At 38.9% G+C, this 21646-nt stretch overlaps 1 protein-coding gene across 1 annotated transcript in view; it reads left to right on the forward strand.

Annotated features, from left to right (window-relative positions):
• LOC124589804 (FERM, ARHGEF and pleckstrin domain-containing protein 1) overlaps nucleotides 1-21646 on the forward strand; it is a 747858-nt gene that overhangs the window by 721922 nt on the left and 4290 nt on the right. The window contains exons 20-22 of the mRNA XM_047131595.1: nucleotides 8574-8701; nucleotides 12494-12645; nucleotides 21536-21643. Coding sequence (XP_046987551.1) covers nucleotides 8574-8701; nucleotides 12494-12645; nucleotides 21536-21643 — 388 coding nt within the window. The remainder of the gene's footprint in view (nucleotides 1-8573; nucleotides 8702-12493; nucleotides 12646-21535; nucleotides 21644-21646) is intronic.

Here is a 21646-nt window from a genome sequence, read left to right on the forward strand (position 1 = left end):
CTTAGGGGGGAAAAAAGACAGGTATTGTTGCGAAAGCTTGAATTTTGTGTGTATGTTTGTGTGTCTATCGACCTGCCAGCGCCTTCGTTCGGTAAGTCACCTGATCTTTGTTTTTATATATAATTTTTCCCACGTAGAATGTTTCCCTCTATTTTTTTTAATATATATATATATATATATATATATATATATATATATATATATATATATATATATATCTAAGATGATGTGACTTACCATACGAAAGCGCTGGCAGGTCGATAGAAACACAAACAGACACATACATACACACAAAATTCAAGCTTTCGCAACAAACTGTTGCCTCATCAGGAAAGAGGGAAGGAGAGGGAAAGACGAAAGGAAGTGGATTTTAAGGGAGAGGGTAAGGAGTCATTCCAATCCCGGGAGCGGAAAGACTTACCTTAGGGGGAAAAAAGGACAGGTATACACTCGCACACACGCACATATCCATCCACACATATGCAGACACAAGCAGACATATTTAAAGACAAAGAGTTTGGGCAGAGATGTCAGTCGAGGCAGAAGTGCAGAGGCAAAGATGTTGTTGAATGACAGGTGAGGTATGAGTGGTGGCAACTTGAAATTAGTGGAGATTGAGGCCTGGTGGGTAACGGGAAGAGATGATATATTGAAGAGCAAGTTCCCATCTCCGGAGTTCGGATAGGTTGGTGTTGGTGGGAAGTATCCAGATAACCAGGATGGTGTAACACTGTGCCAAGATGTGCTGGCCGTGCACCAAGGCATGTTTAGCCACAGGGTGATCCTCATTACCAACAAACACTGTCTGCCTGTGTCCATTCATGCGAATGGACAGTTTGTTGCTGGTCATTCCCACATAGAATGGATCACAGTGTAGGCAGGTCAGTTGGTAAATCACGTGGGTGTTTTCACATGTGGCTCTGCCCTTGATCGTGTCCACCTTCCGGGTTACAGGACTGGAGTAGGTGGTGGCCGCCCCATTGTAGCTGGTTACCAAGCCCCCACAGAACGTATCACTGCCTACGTAGATCAACACCTTCAACCCATTACATGCAGTCTCCCATCCTTCATCAAAGACACCAACCACTTTCTCGAACGCCTGGAATCCTTACCCAATGTGTTACCCCCCGGAAACCATCCTTGTAACCATTGATGCCACTTCCTTAGTACACAAATATTCCGCACGTCCAGGGCCTCGCTGCGATGGAGCATTTCCTTTCATGCTGATCAGCTGCCACCCTACCTAAAACCTCTTTCCTCGTCACCTTAGCCAGCTTCATCCTGACCCACAACTTCTTCACTTTTGAAGGCCAGACATACCAACAATTAAAGGGAACAGCCATGGGTACCAGGATGGCCCCCTCGTACGCCAACCTATTCATGGGTCGCTTAGAGGAAGCCTTCTTGGTTACCCAGGCCTGCCAACCCAAAGTTTGGTACAGATTTATTGATGACATCTTCATGATCTGGACTTACAGTGAAGAAGAACTCCAGAATTTCCTCTCCAACCTCAACTCCTTTGGTTCCATCAGATTCACCTGGTCCTACTCCAAATCCCGTGCCACTTTCCTTGACATTGACCTCCACCTGTCCAATGGCCAGCTTCACACGTCCGTCCACATCAAACCCACCAACAAGCAACAGTACCTCCATTATGACAGCTGCCACCCATTCCACATCAAACGGTCCCTTCCCTACAGCCTAGATCTTCGTGGCAAACGAATCTGCTCCAGTCCGGAATCCATGAACCATTACACCAACAACCTGACAACAGCTTTCGCATCCCGCAATTACCCTCCCGACCTAGTACAGAAGCAAATAACCAGAGCCACTTCCTCATCCCCTGAAACCCAGAATCCCCCACAGAAGAACCACAAAAGTGCCCCACTTGTGACAGGATATTTTCCGGGACTGGACCAGACTCTGAATTTGGCTCTCCAGCAGGGATACGACTTCCTCAAATCCTGCCCTGAAATGAGATCCATCCTTCATGAAATCCTCCCCACTCCACCAAGAGTGTCTTTCCGCCGTCCACCTAACCTTCGTAACCTGTTAGTTCATCCCTATGAAATCCCCAAACCACCTTCCCTACCCTCTGGCTCCTATCCTTGTAACCGCCCCCGGTGTAAAACCTGTCCCATGCACCCTAGAGCCATATCAGAATCTCTCCATTGTACACACATTTTCCACATGGTTCCAAAAATCTAGAATTCTAACCATCCTGGTTGTCCAATTGTAGCTGTTTACAGTGCTCCTATGAAAAAGAATCTCAGCTCTTGTTGAGCAATATTTGTAACCCTTTGTCCACAGCCTACACTTCAAATCAAAGACAGAAATCACTTCTTTTACATCTGACAACCATCCTCAGACCACTACTACCCGGATATCTGACTCGTTGCTCTTGGTCACTCTTCCCCATACACCAACATCTTCCATGCCCATAATCTAGCCTGTCTCAAACTTACTTATCTCCCATTGACCTACTTCTCTAAACCCACCACCTCATTCTTATGTACGTGATAACTACATCCTTATGCATAACCACTTTTCCTTCAATGGAAATGTAGAGACAAACTCATGGGTTGGCCATGGAGAACTGCATGGCATCCTCTTATGCAAACCTGTTTATGACTCACCTAGAAGAACCTTCCTAGCTACCCAAAATCCCAAGCCTCTTGTGGTGTTCTGCTTCAGTGATGATATCTTTGTGATCTGGACCTAGAAAAGGATATCTCATCCTCATTCCTCCATAAACTCAGTACCTTCTCTCCCACTTGTTCCAGCTGGTCCTCCTCTGCCCAGCCAGCCACCTTCCTGAAGGTGACCTCCACCTCTCCAATCGCTATATTCAAACTATGTCTGCATCAAGTTCACCATCCATCAGTATTTTTACAGCTACCATCCCTTCCACCCTTAAACATTTCTCCCATATAGTCTGGAAACCCATTGAAGAGCAGACCCTTGATCAGTATGCTGAAGGTGCAAGGCCTTCACAGGCAAGTATTACTCCCTTTGTCATATCCACATATCCCCAGAACATGCCATTTTTTTGTGAAGTAATTTTCAAATACACTCATGTTCAGAAAAAACAGAATGCCTGAATGACACGAGATAGGATGTTCACATTCACAGGACATGTGCACTAATATATTCTGCAGAAATGATTAGCATTTCAGTCACTTCAGTTCAGCCACGAACCCGGATAACTTGTCCGCCATGAACCCTGATAACTTGTTCCATGCATGATGGCATCAATGCGTATAAGGTGCAAATAGCATCCTGTGGTATAGCCATCCATACTGCCTTCACCTGGTTCCGAAGTTCATCTGTGGTGGTTGGCATTGGTTCACTGTGCTGTGCCTATCGTTTCACCATATCCCACACATTTTCAATTGGTGGCAAGTCTGATGGTCTGGTGGGCCAGGGCAAAAGGCTGACATCCTGTGACACCAAGAAGGCACGTGTTTGTGCTGCAGCATGTAGTCATGAAATGTTGTTGTTGTGGTCTTCAGTCCTGAGACTGGTTTGATGCAGCTCTCCATGCCACTACAGTAGTACAAGTTTATATGCCAACTAGCTCTGCAGATGACGAAGTCATGCATTATCTTGCTGAAAAGTGGCATTGGGGTGTTGTGCATTAAGGATATGGCTAAAGGTCACAGGATGTCATTCGTGTACGTCACGCTGCTCGCAGTGTCCTGGACATGCAAGAGCTGTGATTTGTGGTTGTATTCAGTAGCATACCACACCATTAGGCCTTGAGTTGGCACTGTATGTCTTGTGGGAATAAAGTCACTGTGATGCCACTCCCTGTCTGTGGTGAATCAAAATGCAGCCATCATTTTCAAACAAACAGAATCTGGATTCATCTGCAAATGGTACCTGATGGCATTCATGTCCCCAGTGACATTGTTCCATATAGATTTGCCGTCAAGCATGTTTCTGCACATTGTGAAAGGTAGATGGAGAAATGGATGATGCACACAAAACCCATGCTGTAATAAACAGTGATGGACTGTCACCCCTGATAGTGTGTGATGTGCTACACAGTTCCACTGCCGCACCAGAGCTGAGGAGGATGCAGATCTGTTATGCAATGCCATTGAGATGAGTTTGTTGATCTTCTCGGCGGCTGGTCTGGGTGGTGTGACCTGACCCACCTTGTCGTGTTCTGCGGTCTACCATGAACCATTGTGCACACATTTGTTGCACTGCTGAAATACTTCGTCTCACATGAGCAGCAATTTCCCGGATGGATGCATCACATTCTCTCATGCCAATAATAATGCCCCCTCTTTCAGACTCACCGATTTGACGGTACAGTTCACACATATGTCTTTGTGGCATCCTGTACATCTGCTCAAGTTACCCTGATCCATTATCTTTGGTTTATAGTGACAATGAGAACTGCAGGCCTGTAGGTGGTGTTGCAGTGTGATATCAATGTTGATCTTGAATCTGCAGGTCAATATGATTCAGATACTAATCGTGTCTACTAATGTACATGTCCTGTGAATATGAATGTCCTATCTCTAGTTGTTCAAGGTATTCTCCTTTTTCTGAACAGGAGTGTATTTCCAACCTGATGGACCTGCAACTGTTATGCAGCAAGTTTTACATCTTGTGTTTAGTTGTAAATGTCCATAGTTTACATCCTATTTTGAAAACAGGGTGTATACTGAACACAACTGGAAAACCTGATGTGTAGTAGAGCTTTAAACACCCTTGAAATATAATTACAAAAATTAAGTTTATAACACAATTATCTTTTTGATTTACAGCCTTCATTGAAACTTTCTTAATTGAATTAGATTGGAGTCAAGAGTGCAGAAGATATACAAATACTGATTAAGGGAAAGCTTTATTATTAAACTACAGCCATAATTGCTATTTCTGATGCCAGGTAGCTATTTTTGAATTAATTCATTCATCTGAAATATTTGTAGTCCATACCGTGGAGCACTTATGAGTACGCAAAGTTCATTACTAGCAGAGTCTGGATGGCATACGTTGGCCAGTGCACTGTGACCAGTTTTTGTTCAAAGCACTGGGCGAGTTCACTCATTTGTTCGGAAGGGGAGGCCAGTATTGTTTCGTGCTTTCAGCCAGTGGCTAAGTGCTGTGATGACGGAATCAAAGCATATGCCATGCATTCTTTCTGAAACAGTGTTACAGAAACTATTCAGTAAAAATAGTTTTGCTTTACTTATAGCTTTAATACATCAGCTTCATGATAATGTGACCATCATTTCATTAATGCTTGTAGTTATTGTTATATTTGGATTTAAATAAGGCAATATGCGAAATTCAAAAAAGTTTGCAATGGAAAGTACAGTTGCTATGATTATTCATTTGGTGCATATTAGATAATATATTGCTGTGTATGAAATTTAGCTAACATATTGAATTTTTCTGTAGACTTGGGTGGAGGTCTCTATCTGTCACCAGTCTCGAGAAAATTGATCTGATGTAGCAAACTCATTTGTGATTGCACATGCCAGCAATAAAGCCAGAATGAAATAGCGACAACATTCCTCATATTTCATAAATGGTTTGAGGTACTGAAATGAGGTTTTGGCCTATGATAACACACAAAGATAAAAGTATTTTGTCATATGGTTATTATGCAAAACTTCATTATCTACCATGTTATTCCACTAACTACAAACTTTTTCAATGAAAGAATGTAAAGGGCAATTGATAGCTGGTTAAATGATAAATGGTGTGGGTTTTGGAACAGTAAAATACATTACACATTTGTTTTTGTACTGAGGATATGATTTTCATAAGCTATTGATCTTAGTTTTCGTCAGTTCCTCACATAATAAATCACAGTTTCAAAACTCCCCCACAGTCGCATCTGCACAACATGTTAGTGAGGTGGTGATGTGTAAACTCTGCTTTGTTTTGGAAAAAGAAGCAAACTTTATCATGACAACAAGAGAATTGTTGGTTTTACTCAAAATGTTTTGAATGCTCACCATACAAGTGTGGGTGTTGAGGGACTCCACTTAATATTTACAAAAAAACATAAGTATAGGCTTCAGTTTGGAATGGTGCTTTCCCCCCAGCACTTGGCATTTGCTCTAGACTGCCTGCCCGCAACCCCCACCACTACCGCTCTCTCCAAAAGTGCCCTGCCGATTGCACATCTACAGGCCATGTTATCTGTCCACTCCCTACGTCTTGTCCAATACAACTTTACACCAGGTGCTGTATGGAAAAGAGTAATGACTGAAAAAAGTATTGGATGATCCCGTAACTAATACCAGTCATGTGTACACAAAAAACAGCAATTTATGCTGTGTTATAAGTGACTGAATGTCCCAATAGAAACTGTTGTGTCGGCTACTGTGGGAGTCATCACCAACACAAACAAGGAAGGAGAGGAGTTGCAATCGCCAGCAGCAGCAATCCAAAATGATCGGTACACAATGTATGCTGATTAATAGAACATTTTATTTCCAAAAAAGGAAAGAAACAAAACCTAACTTCTCATTATGAGTGGGCTTGATGTACTTCCTGTGCCTCCAGTGCCTCCTGCATGCAATTACATTGACTCTCTATTACTAGTCACAGAATGCAGGCTAAGCATCATCTTCCTATTACTCAGTGCTGTTGCTCTTGAAGTCTGCGACCGGACTGGGGCCAGCCAGTCTGGTTAAGTCAGTGTTTAGGGGGGGTGCTGAATTTTTGTCTTCTTGGAGCTGTGGCACAGACCACTCCTTCCATTAGTGTGTGGGTCAGCAGCTTATTGGTGCCATTTCATGATTCTGCGCTGGTTTGTGTGCAGTCGATGCCTTAGGACTGCACAGGAACCTGCGTGCCATTATTAAAAGGCAATGTTCTTTGTTAATTCAGTTATGTCTTTGACACCTAGAGGTGCTTTTAGCTGTCCAGTCAACTGATAAACAGATGTAAATATCAGTGAAATATTCTTGTGACTCCTGTGTGGATTATGGCATCTGTGGATTATGGCATTGCATTACACTAATGGCACTCATGACAGTTCACTGATCTCTTGTGTGTTGCAGTCAGTATGGTCACTTCTGTAACCTCCCAAACAGCAACACAGAACTGGAGATCTCTGTATTCCCACTCGATAGCATCATCGATATGGAATCTATTGATAATATCTGAGGATGCGTTGCTTGTCTGTTATACCTCTTACTGATAATATCTTCTGTAATTGACTTTGGCGGGTGGAACTTCATGTCCATTACACCCTACACAGTTGTCAACACAGCAAGCTCCAGGTAGTTTGTTTTTTTCTCATGAGGTCTCTGGTAACCCAAAAAATTCTACAGTTGCTCCTTGACTCGGTTTGAGATACTATTGGACTGCCGTTTGCTGAGTTACATTGTTTTTGGCTTTTTCTTCTGGTTTTGAATTGGTTCACAAGCTGTTCATTTCATCTACTGAAAAAAAAAAGTGAACTGCACTCAACATATTCATACCCTACATTTTAGCAACTGCTACTTATGTTGCCCATTCATTGTCCATGTCTGTCTGACACATTTTTAACCTTAGAAGAGTTAACCCTCTCACCTGTACTGACCACAGTCTTACAGTTGTAATTTCAGTTGCACACATGATCAAGCTATCCAAGAAATAGTTTGTCCCTGTGACAATGTTTGAGTGTCCAAGTTCAATTCTGTGAAGGAATCTTTGAGTGTGTCATGCCACATTTGATATTTTTAGACATTGTGGTGTGCCTATGCTAGTACAGGCATATATAGTACACAGGCTACATTTATAATCCATTAAAATGATTTAAGGGAAGAGAGCTGGAAGCTTGTCAAAATTTAATCACCCTCTGAGGCCACAATGCTGAGGACATTTTATTGTTTCCTTTTGCCGTAAGGCTTTGAAAATAAATTTTTGTTTAATCATTTATTTTTGTTTTCTTGGCTGCAAATTTGTTTTACGGCGTGATTAGTTTCGATCCATTAGATCTAGGTAGTTGCATTGAGTCCTTCTGAATCTTGTGACTCTTGTGGGACCAGTGGCATCTGTTTGACCACTTATGGCATTATGATGTACTATTCTGATTTGTAGTTCCTGTATGGACATAACAGGTTACGTAGACAACTTGATAGATCTGAAGATGATCAACCTTGATAAAAACTAGTCACGCAGTAAAATATATGTAAAACTGAGACAGTAAAAATAAACAATACAAAATTAATGTCAACACAATTGTTGGATTTTATGATGATGATTATGTCAGCATTAGTGAAACTTTAAAAAATTTACATTTGTAAGAATTCAGACATTTTATATAAGTGAAAGTAAACAATGTGAGCTCTGAGACTGATTTTGTGTCATGAAGCAGTCTCTGTCACTGCCCTTTTCTCTGTTTACTAAAGTACAGGTATTCTAAAGTAATTGTGTGTGTGTGTGTGTGTGTGTGTGTGTGTGTGTGTGTGTGTGTGTGTGTGTTTTAATATACTGGCACATGCGTAATCATGATGTAGTTTGATATCCAAGTGAAATGATGTATAAGAACTATAATTTTTTGTCAATATTGTGATCAAGCAACTTGCCTATGAGAAAAAATCTCGTATTATCAGGGCACTGACAGTTGCTGCAGGCAGCCAAGAGGAAAAAGACAAATGGATAGAGGACTTAACAGTTGCAATCCAAGCAGCCAAGGAGAGAGGAGACAACAAATTGCAGTACTTAAGCCTCAAATCCTGCAGTGAGTGCTTACCTGATATTTTTTAATAGTGAGAGTTCTGTGCTGTATGGTTTGCTCTTTTATCTGTTCTCATTTAATATAACTACTTGAACTACTTCCTTCCTTCCAGGCACAGTGCAAATGTATGTTTCTCACTGAGGAAACAGAACAACTTAAAAAAAAGTGTGTGTCAGGGCATTCTTATTGTTAATTTGCATGAACAGGGTCCATTTATAGCAGTTTAGCTAGCTGGCCCATGCTTGTATTTTCCTCACAGTAATTTAATATTACCTATTGTAAGGTTCTGAGATAGTGGCCATTATATTTAACTATAATAATTGGAAACTTTTCTGTCCCATATGACCCAACAATGCATGTCAAGAGACAATGCTCTCATCATCAGTTGTAAAACTCAGCTCTTGAGGCCATAACACTAGATAGACCAACATCATATTTGTGGCATTCATAAAACAAAGTACAATAAAAACACATTGGTCTATGGGTCCTCATCTTAAATTAAAATCGTCAACTTGTGTCAGTAGTCATTCCATCTCACGCCACCCATGGTATTACTGTGTAAGATATATTCAGACTAAGTAACTATGACAAACGAGCTGTTGTGAATCATGCATGTGGAGTGTACAACCCCTTTAATGGAACAGAAGATAACTTAGAAATTTTGTGCACAGAAACTTGATTTGCTGGAAGAGTTGAAGATTGTCATTCATGAAAAGACCCATAACAATAATCTTAACACAGAAGTCAAAGACTATGGAATGGGATTTTAATGGCTTTTTAGAATTATTTCAAAGCAAATGCATAATTATAAACTCACACTGATTCTTTGATTAAATGGAAGATGACAACTGGCACATAGCATCCTTGAAGTGAGGAAAAGTAGGTGCCCAAAAGAATAGCATTTACAGTTGAGCCAATAGCTATGCTTACAAGGTGATACTGTGGGCATGTAAGTTCACAACAACCACTGGACATCTGGAAAAGTGTCAACTTGACACTCTTTGAGTCCACAGCATATGAGATGGATGTGGCTCAGTGCGGTGTTAGACAGGATGACTGCTGACAGAATTTGACGACTTTAATGATGTAATATGAGGACTCATAGTCCAATGTGTTTTTTATGGTTCATGTTGTGAATGGTGCAGAGGTATTTGCAGACTTTGAAGTATTTGAACCTCAGTATCTAAGTTGGCAACCTGATGATGAAAGCATTGTCTCAGAAAATGAATTGTTGAGCCATGTGGAGGACAGTAAATGGTTGAATGCTACCAACTGTTACTGTTCCTCATAGTATTGTAAGCGTTTCCTGTTGAAGTCAGTTTGTCACTCAGAAAGTCAGAAATGGTACAGAGCTCTTTGTGTGATGATCACATGGTCATTGTTAATTTTAAGCAGAGTGGAGGGCTTGGGCTTGCGTTTCATTAATTCGGGTTTAGTACTTTTCTCCTCTTTCACAAGGAATTGTGTCACAACTCAATGCTTTTCACAATCAAAATTGGAAAATCTGTAAAAAAAATTGATATTGACTATAACATTGACATCAGTTGGGTGTTTTTTGGCTGGGGTGGGGTGGGGGGCAAGTGTTGAATCACATTTGCCAGCCTTCCAGTGTTGTAACAGCGTACCTTGTACAGGAAAATAGAAGATAACATGAAGTAACTGAAGATGTGTTGTGCTTATTAAATGATACTGGAAAGTCCTGAGTGGAATTCAAACAGCAGAGAAAAAGGTAACCACTGATGGTATAGTTGAGGCTTTGAGTGTTAAACAGTCACATAATGTAAGGAAAGATAGATTGCTACTTATTGTAAAGATGACATGTTAAGTTGCAAACAGGCACAATTAAAATACACTCACACAAAACTTTCTGCCACAGCCTTCATCAGGAAAAGAGAAACACACACCATTCATAAACAGAAGCAAGCACACATCGTGCACTCATGGCCACCAACTCCAGCAGCTCGGGCCAGAATACAACTACCATGTGGGACTGAAGCAGCAGTCTGCTGGAGGGACAGGGATGGAGAAGGGATAGTAGTGTACATGTTGGAGGGGGGGGGGGGGGGGGGGGGGGGAGAGGAATACTATATGGTGGAGTGTGCTGGTACTAGAATGCCAACAGGCACAGTGTCAGGGGGTTATGGGACGGGGGGGGGGGGGGGGAGGAGGAGCGAAAAAGGGTAAAAAAAAAAGGGTAAAAGGGGAGGAGCGGGGAAAGATGGGCGGGTGCATTGGCAGAGAGTGGCAAACAAAGAGCATTGGAGGCAAGAATGTGGAGGAGATGATGGGACAGAGGGGATGAAAACTGTTGGGTGGAGGGTGTGGGGCAGCATGTAACTGTTAGGTTGAGGCCGGGATAATTATGGGATCGGAGAATGTATTGTAAGGATAACTCCAAGCTGCACGGTTCAGAAAAGCTAGGGGAGGATCCAGATGGCTCAGGTAGTGAAGCAACCTTTGAAATCAAGCTTGTTATATTCAGCTGCATGTTGTGCCACAGCGTGGCGTGCTTGTGACCACAGTTAGTGGTGGCTGTTTATCCTGGTGGACAGCTGGTCAGTAGTCATACCAATATAAAAAGCTGTGCAGTGATTCCAGCATAGTTAGTTAACAACATGGCTGCTTTCACAGATGGCCCGGCTCCGATGGTGTGGGATAAGTCTGAGACAAGACTGGTATTGGAAGTGCTGTGTGGATGGATTAGGCAGGTCCAGCACCTGGGACTTCCACAGGGTGGTACTGGGTGACTAAGGAGGCACTACTTTATGGCTGATTCTTGGGGTTGGTGGGAGGATGGGGGGTGGGAGGGGAAATAGCACGGGTGATATGTTTGTGAATTATGTTTGGGGGAAGTGTCTGTCTGTGAAGACCTTGGTGAGACCCTCGGCATACCAGGTAAGGGGTTCTTATCGCTTCAGATATGCCATCCCTAGGTGGCCAGGCTATATGGGAGGGACTTTTTTTGGTGTGAAAAGGATGATAGCAGGCAAAATACAGGTACTGTTGGTGGTTGGTGGGTGTATTGTGGACAGAAGTGTCTTTTAATCATGATTTTCTACAACTTAAATGTTATCTTCATGGTAAGTTGCAGTCTGTCTTTTTGTGCATTGTTAATATTCCTACCTTGAGTTTCTATTGTTTGAGCCATAAGTAAGACTACACTTTTAGCTAAATCTTTGAATACCATCCTTCCTCAGAGCTAACAAAGAAGCAAAATATACACACAGCTAGATTATCCTGGCAATGGAGCCTCACTGGGCCTTGAAAACCAAGGTATCGTGCACAAATTTTTGTTTCAGTACCTCCTTTGTATTGTGAGTAGCCATCTTTACACATTCCATTGTTTATTTTTCACTCAGTATATTCAGTTATTGTATTATTTGTGTAAGTGCCACACACAGTTTTCGTACTTTCATTATGGTAATGGAGTTGATTTGCTGGCATGATAATTCATCCAAAAATATTTTACAGTTCAGCATAAATATGAGAAATAGGCAAAGTATATCTTTTCATGGATTTAGAAGCAGAATGTTTGAATGACTGAAAACCTCCCACTTTCTTTATTAAGTGTGTTCCTTGTTTGCAGCTTTGCCACTGTGAACTACAAATATCTTCAACAAGTTATTTTATATGCAGTACATATTTTTTATTTTTCCTGGACGTTTCTTTGATTTCAGTTGCTCATACAATGTCTTTATAGGTCTTATATGTCATCTGTTGTTCAGTTATTTTAATTTTGATAGTGAAATTTGACTTTTTAGCCTAACAAGTACATTTTTCTTTGCACTGATTTAGGTTCTTCTGATGAAATAATTGATAAGTGTGGTGAAGACACTGCTTCAAACAGAGAGAAAGCTTCTCAGACTCAGCGCAGCAATACAACAGTTCATGTCTGTTGGCATCGCAACACTAGTATTAGCATGCAGGACCAACTCAGAGCTGTGGAGGTATGCAAGGAAGTCAGTTTCATAAAAAAATATTTTATGTGGCTTAACAGTATGCTGATTTAATTTGAGAACAATCACAACAATTTATAAATCTTGGCTTGCTTTGTGGTATCTATGAAACGTGCTACACATGTATGTATTATAATTCTTTCACAGTGGCTAATCCATTTTTTCTGTGTTTGTTTCTGTCACTAATTTATGAATATTATTGTAATGGAGTTTTAAGCTCTGTTGTTGCCCTTGCATAAAATAATAATGAATTGCAGATGGTCCACCTTCTTACAAGAAAACTTTTTTTTGCTTAATCCCCAAATGTAATACATCATGCAATACCAATATTTTGCTAGTATACACAAATTCAAGTCATAAATTGCCATAAGAACCCTGTGGTGCAGAATCCACGCTGTATTAATATAGACTTGTGACTAACTTCTGTTGGCAACCGCAGAAAACACAGTGTAAAAGAATGCTAGGATGCATATGTAAACAGAGCAACAAACTCTGATTTCAGCTTATCCCTGATGTACATAAAATTTGTATGTATATTGGTCAGAAACAGTGTAAGAATGTGAAATATGTTTGGTTGCTGGGGGGTTGGGGGTGAGGGACTGTGTTCTTGCAAGAAGGCTTTAATTCATTACAGCTTATGTAAATGTCTTAAAGAACTGTGCCCTTAATAAATTCTTACATTATATTAGATAGCCTAAATTTTTTATTCCATTGTTCCATAGTGAGCAGATCCTCAAGGTTGTAGAAACTTTCATAAAACAAGAAAAGGTATTACTTGCGCACAAATTGGAGATTTGATAATGCCTAGGAACAGGAAAAAATCGTATTATTTTGTTGCCAAATTCAGTATTATTTTTTGCTAGATTCATTGTTGTTTTGGACAACAGTTAATTCTCTCACCAAATTTGTTGTTATTTAGTCATCAAATTCAGTATTTTTTCCCCAGTTAGTATCACTTTCTACAAAAGTCAGTTTTGTTTTTGCCAAGTACAGTGCAATTTTTTTGTCAGATTTGGTGACTTTTTGCCAAATTTGATATTGTTTATTTTGCCACAGTAAGTATTTTTCAGTCAAATTTGATGTTTTTGGTCAAATTCAGATTTTTTAACAAATTTTATATAGTTTTTTGCGAATTAAGCCTTTTTAACCAATTTCTGTGTAATTCTTGTTAATTTATGTGCTATATTCATCATCATATCAAAGTTTGTTACATGGGAAATGAAGTTTTAGTTTAAGATTAAACATGAACTTCAGCCTTGAGGAGATTCCAAGTTAAAATGCTGTTTTAACATTCAGTCACTATAAGTTATGAATGTATTTTAGGCAAAATTGCAAACTTCACAAATCACCACTTTCTCATTATTTCACTAAAAACTGCTAATTTCATGTTACTTTTTGCTTCATCGTTTCTGCAAAATTTTCCTGTCCCTACGATGCCCCTTCTATGGATTGTAAATTCCTCATGGATGTAGACTACATCAAGAATTTCTTAAATATATTTTCATTTAAAAGATAATAGTAAACTTCTCCCATGGTAATGTGAAATATGCTGAGGTGAAAATGATAACTTTTAGGCTATTGCAACCAAGCATCACCAAAGAGAAAATTAGGTTAAAACATTGAGTTAGACTGATCACATTAATGCTTTGAAGATGTCCATAAGTCAGATTTTGCAAAACACTCACATTGTTTTCTGTTAAATTAAGATGAACAAGCGGCATTCCATGTCGGACTTTGCAGCTTTAGTCAGTTGAAGCCATCGCCAAATAAACCTGTTACGTCACTGCAAGTGAGAGGTGGTTCTGACTTCCATTACATATTAGTAAAGCTTGGGATAATTTCTAAAAGAGAAACCAAATACTAAAACCTTAACCATACAAGGAAATCTTATTAAATAAGTAAGTATGAAAAGGGAAGGATAATTTCAAGCAATTTTGTGTAGTGGTGGAAAGTGTGATTTATGTTGCATCAGAAGCAACTTTTATTAGCTAGATTTTAGGTTATGATGGACAAAGCAGTTATAGTTTGAAGCAGTGGATTCAGTATAGATTGGTAGGTCACAATTGATTTCAGATTTATAAAAAGCACAACCGATATAATGATTTTGTGGAACAACCCTTTGATCCTGTTGTGAAAAGTGTTACTTAAAACTAATATTAAAATGTTTCTAAAAACTTGCAACCATGACTAAAAGCTGGTGTAAGCAAATCACAATTATTTTTTTATTTTTCATTTGTATTGCAATGTGTTGTATAAAATATCAAGGAGTACATGCTAACACCATATGCCATACTATCGTATGAACAACAGTATCATGGCTGTTAAGAGGAAGTTACATACAGAAAATCTCACAATAAACAGCTTGTTGACAATTCAGTTAAATTTACAGGGTGTTTCTTACCATTGTTTAAAACTCCTGAAGTGATGGAGATGACGCTGAGACAAGTAATTTAGAATTGGACACATGTGCCTGCAGATGTTGGGAAATACCCCAAAAATGGATGACAAACGTTGAACATGTGATGTCAGCAGATAATGTACCGTGCACATGTGCAGTGGTTGAGCCTATCAATCTGTCACACCTAATCATCCCAACCATGTCAAATATTCACATTGATCTGGCTCTGGGCCTACATGTGTGATTTTAGCTCATGGGGCTGAGGGTTCGAGTCTTGCATCTGTCAGGCAGTATATTTTTCCTTGTGGTAGACAGTTGCGTGTTTACATGTATGTAAGATTTTTTTATTTTTATTCACTGATATGAGGGTCTCTGCTGGTTTATAGCAAAGTGCAGTGCAACAAAAAGCTGCTGTATTGCGTCACAAGCAAATGAATGTAAGCTTCGAAATTGTGTCATTACCACTAAATAATCTACATTTTGTTTACTAAATAAAGTCTGTAAACAAAAAAAGAAGGGACAGAAGAAAGACGTGCAAAATAAGAACATCTTTTGCTTGGTTACACGGGTGACATCACATGTTTTTGTGGTACCATGTGTCTTACATTAAATTACTTCTTTCGGTCTCATCTACATCACTTCGTGGGTTTTTAAATGTGAATAATAATCACCCTGTATAGTGGTCTGAATGGAGTTTGATAACATTATTATCAAAAATAATGCCAATAATTTCAAGAACAACTGTTGTCGTTTTGCAACTGCAAATTTTGTTCTGATTTGATAAGCTACCAAGTGTTACTAAACAGAGAAAAATGTGCTTGGCTGAATACATCCCTTGCAGCTTGTAGTTACCTCTGCTGCCACAAAGGTGGCTTTTCAAAAGTTTCTGCAGATGGATGTGTCTCATTGCCATTTGCTCATTGAGCAGAACAGTGCCAAATATCTCAGATGAGAGAAAATTTTGATCTCTTGTAAGAAGTTCAGAAGTCTGCCTTTCTGACACTTATGTAGCAGTTTCAAAAATCAGTTTCAATGAGCAGGAAAAACGTTAAACAAATGCCTAAAATGTAGCTTAATAGAACTGTCAAAGATATTGTTTATGTGAAATGTGCAGTTAATTTAGCAGTAAACAAAATCATTTAGTATTGAATCCAGTTGGTCTTCTAATATTAATAGAAATGGGGAAAAAAATTGTAGATACTATTAATAGCAAGCCTACTGATGAGGACACCACAATCACTAAGGTCGGTAAAGGAAATACAGTGATGGTAGTTGGGAAAGCTAAATATGTAACTAAAACTAAAAAAAATTTTAAGGTAAATAATATTAAAATTACTGATAGGGATCTAACTTCAGAAGTACATAGAAAATTGAATGAAAGGCTGAAGCTATGTAGCAAAATATTTTCACCAACGGAAATTCAACAGCTCAAAGTTATGAATTCGCACACACTTACGCCTAGAGCATGGCTTAAGGTTTATAAAAAAGAAATTCTGGTCAGGCTGATTATTAATGAGATTGGTGGTCCTTTCAACAAAGCTACTACAAAATGCCTTAACTTTTTAAAAAAACACTTCCAGTATAAGAACCAACACTCAGTCAAGAACAGTTCTGACTTAGCAAGTAATATTTATCATGTACCAGTAATTGTAGACATGAAATTTGTGTCTTTGGACATAGTATGCTTATATACCATAATAGCAGATGTCAGCACTGTTAAAATTGTTAGGAGAAAATGAACTGAGCAGCTTGGATTATGTAGTGATGAGATTAATGCGTTTATCGATTTGTTTAGTCATGAAATACAATTACTTTAAACCTTATTATTCCAAAAGGATGGAGTGGGTATGGGAAGTCCATTTCTTGTCAGCTAGTCAGTATTTTTTTATTAATTACATAGCAAACAAGCCTTTCTTGAAACATCTCAGATTAACAGAAAAATAGTATTATTATATCAGGTACATTGATAGTCATTGTTAATAAATGGTAACAATGATGATACCAATACAATTGTCACAAAGTTTAATGGTTTACATAAGAAAATCAAATTTACCTGTTAAGTATAAATTAAGGACTGAAAACTTTTTAGATTTGAATATGAGGAGTGAAAATGGGAAGCAAGTTTCTGGGGTTTTCCAGAAAAGGATTTTCCAGAAAAATACTTGTACTGACAGTGTTTTAGACTTTCATTCAAACCACCCAGCATAAAAAAGCCTTTTTTTAATTTTGCTGTCAGTCGCTTATTTCAGCTGCCATGAGCACATGCTGAGCATCAGTTAGAGCTATATACTATTAAATACATTGCTAAACTGAATAATTATCCACCATATTACATAAGTAATATTTAAAATGAAGTTGCAATTAAAAGTCAACAAGAAGCTATACTGGTATGAGTATTAAATTAAAAGACGGTAGCAGCAAATACAATTGTTTCTGATGTTGCAGTAAAATTACTATGACAGTGGCATCTGTTATTAAAAAGGCATTAAATTATAGTTTCATTTTTGACTGCTAATAACTTTAGTCATATTTTAATTAACAGTGTTCACAAAAGAAAAATTTTTCATGTATCAGATGTTTACAAATTAGAACATCCTGACTGGTGCATGTTATATGGGCGAGACGAGGGGATGATTTGAAGTTCAATTTGATGAACACATAACCTTCTAAAGGAGGGAAATAGCCAAACAATCTACCTTTGTTGCCCCACTTAATTGAAAATGAACACAGTGTTCCATCTTTGACCTCATATTTGATATTGCTACAAAGAGGTGAGAAGTGCAGATTTATGGACCTCCTGAAGGAGATCAAAATTTTTTCTAATGTGAGGTCTTTGGCCCTACTCTATTCAGTGAGCAAGTGGCAATGAGAAGCACCCATTTTTGGGAACTTTTTAAAAGCCACCTTTATGGCAGCAGAGGTAACTATAACCCTTGAGGGCTGTATTCTGCGTAGCATGCTCTTCTCTATGTACAGGGCTATTACAAATGATTGAAGCGATTTCATAAATTCACTGTTGCTCCATTCATTGACATATGGTCACAACACACTACAGATACGTAGAAAAACTCATAAAGTTTTGTTCGGCTGAAGCCGTACTTCAGGTTTCTGCTGCCAGAGCGCTCGAGAGCGCAGTGAGACAAAATGGCGACAGGAGCCGAGAAAGCGTATGTCGTGCTTGAAATGCACTCACATCAGTCAGTCATAACAGTGCAACGACACTTCAGGATGAAGTTCAACAAAGATCCACCAACTGCTAACTCCATTCGGTGGTGGTATGCGCAGTTTAAAGCTTCTGGATGCCTCTGTAAGGTGCAATCAACGGGTCGGCCTGCAGTGAGCGAAGAAACGGTTGAACGCGTGTGGGCAAGTTTCACGCGTAGTCGGCGGAAGTCAACGAATAAAGCAAGCAGGGAGCTAAACGTACCACAGCCGACGGTTTGGAAAATCTTACGGAAAAGGCTAAAGCAGAAGCCTTACCGTTTACAATTGCTACAAGCCCTGACACCCGATGACAAAGTCAAACGCTTTGAATTTTCGGCGTGGTTGCAACAGCTCATGGAAGAGGATGCGTTCAGTGCGAAACTTGTTTTCAGTGATGAAGCAACATTTTTTCTTAATGGTGAAGTGAACAGACACAATGTGTGAATCTGGGCGGAAGAGAATCCTCACGCATTCATGCAGCAAATTCGCAATTCACCAAAAGTTAACGTGTTTTGTGCAATCTCACGGTTTAAAGTTTACGGCTCCTTTTTCTTCTGCGAAAAAAAACGTTACAGGACACGTGTATCTGGACATGCTGGAAAATTGGCTCATGCCACAACTGCAGACCGACAGCGCCGACTTCATCTTTCAACAGGATGGTGCTCCACCGCACTTCCATCATGATGTTCGGCATTTCTTAAACAGGGGATTGGAAAACCGGTGGATCGGTCGTGGTGGAGATCATGATCAGCAATTCATGTCATGGCCTCCACGCTCTCCCGACTTGACCCTATGCGATTTCTTTCTGTGGGGTTATGTGAAAGATACAGTGTTTAAACCTCCTCTACCAAGAAACGTGCCAGAACTGCGAGCTCGCATCAACGATGCTTTCGAACTCATTGATGGGGACATGCTGCGCCGAGTGTGGGAGGAACTTGATTATCGGCTTGATGTCTGCCGAATCACTGAAGGGGCACATATCGAACGTTTGTGAATGCCTAAAAAAACTTTTTGAGTTTTTGTATGTGTGTGCAAAGCATTGTGAAAATATCTCAAATAATAAAGTTATTGTAGAGCTGTGAAATTGCTTCGATCATTTGTAATAACCCTGTAGTAATGCTGTGTAGCACGTCAGGTGAGAATAACATTTGTGGTTGCAAAATTATGATGTTTTTCCCTTTAACTATTGGCTTTATTTATGTCAGTTCAGGTCATTATACTGTATCTTTAATTGAACTCTCAACAAATCTTTTATTGGGAGCAAATTGTGTGTCACTTCCTCTTAATAGCAATGATACAGTGTGAGTGTATTATGTAGTGTGTTAGCATCTAGTTTTTTGGTGTTTCGTACAATACATTCTAAAATAAATGAAAATAAAAATAATAATTGTGATTTGCTTACACCAAGCTTGTAGTCACAGTTAGTTTTTTTTTTTAAAATTTAACATTAGTTTTAAGTAACATGTTTTACTGCAGGATCAGTGGGTTATTCCACTAAGTCATTATATTGGTCTTACTTTACCTCATCATCTGTTTAATGCAAAACTATTATTTTGCTATAACTGGAATGTTAGTCTCATACAGATGCCATTGATATGGAGGGTGACATTCATTCTCTATGATGTATACTGTGGCGGGTCATATAGGTCTACAAACAGCAGTCTCAGTTTGAATTAAGCTATGTACATGCTAAGGTTGTGTGATAACATGCATTTACAAGCCTGTAGAGTGTACATGACTCACTTCATACAGTATGTTATTTACTGTGGAGTCTCCAGCTCTGTATAACTGTGATATAGGTCTTGTTTTATGCCAGTCAGTGTGTGATTCCTTTTTATTTCTTATATTTTCTAGCACTGATGATAACTATACTGTATCTGAAATGTAGATCTGCAATGAAGTACAGACTGGATTGATGCTGACTTCCTTCATGTTTGAACATAAAAAAGCTGTGATGTGCCCCTGGGTTCTGTGTTAGGCCCTTTGTTATTCCTGCTATATATGCTATATATAATTGATAGGCTATGCAAACTACCTGACAATGGCAGATGCAGTTTTATTTACTGACGGCACAAGCCTTTTTATAAAAGAAAAATGGTTTAGGTACAATACTTTGGTTATAAATAAGGGAAAGGCAGTATGTACAATTTCAGTAATATCAGAAGTAAAATTAAAAGTGGCATAAGAGGCAAGTTAGAGAGCTACACTACTGCGCAAGCCCCACACACAAAATTTATAGCTATATGAATGAATGAGCACTTGAAATCGAAAAAGCATCTAGAATTTCCTAAGAAAAAAGCTAAATTAATCTTGTCATGTACTAAATGCTATGGGATTATTGTAGCATTAAATCATTATGTGTGTATGAACAGCTTTCTTAGGTATGACGTGATCTTCAGAGAAACACAGGTACAGCAAAACATGCTTTCAAACTAAAAAAAAAAAAAAAAAGGACTATTAGTATGAAAGAAGTTTCTCAAAGACAGCCATAAAGGGAAACCATTAAAGATTTTGAAATAATGATGCTTTATAGCTTATACATTTATGAATGTGTATGCCTTCTGAAATCCCATTAGGAGTTTCTAACATTGAACAATCAGGCTCATAACCATGAAACAATAAGCAGATACTATTTTCACACACACACACACACACACACACAAACTCTTTATCAAAAAGATTACTTTCTCTCCCCTAAATGCTTTTTAATGCATCCCCTCTTAAGATAAAGAAAATTAAAGAATTTTCTGATTCAAAGTAAAACTGAGATGTTTTTTAATAACCCACAACTTCTATAATGTTGAAGGAAAAAGTTTTTATTGCACGTGTGTAGAACTCTTATGAATACATCCATATAATGTACATTGTTAATACATGGATACATAAGTTTAATTTAATTGAACTGTAATGTGCAAGATGGGTAATATTGCTAGGATTTAGAAAGATATTGGCTGCCTGAAGTGTTAAATGTTCATACTCGTTATTTCATCATAATTGACATGTAAGTTATCCCATGTGACATCAAATGAAAAGACTTGCAACTCGGCCACATTTAATTTTTTCATTTATGCTAATGGTACACAGCATATAATTTCATGAAGATTCATTTTTGCACCTGCACATGGCATAGATTCTCAGAGATCTGAGAAGCCATTACGTAGGCAGTTACTTGAGCTTTTAATTGGGTTTAGCAACCCTGTTAGCATCCTGTAGTCGTAGAATAAAACATTACAGAATTTGTACACAAATATGACTGATTTCAAGTATACATTCCTGCAGAATCAACTGAGTGGCTACCTGCTAAGAAAATTCAAGAACAGTAATGGCTGGCAGAAACTCTGGGTTGTCTTTACAAATTTCTGTCTATTTTTCTACAAGACATATCAGGTA

This window comes from Schistocerca americana, chromosome 2 (assembly GCF_021461395.2).
Source record: "Schistocerca americana isolate TAMUIC-IGC-003095 chromosome 2, iqSchAmer2.1, whole genome shotgun sequence".
In the NCBI taxonomy this organism is placed as follows: domain Eukaryota; kingdom Metazoa; phylum Arthropoda; class Insecta; order Orthoptera; family Acrididae; genus Schistocerca; species Schistocerca americana.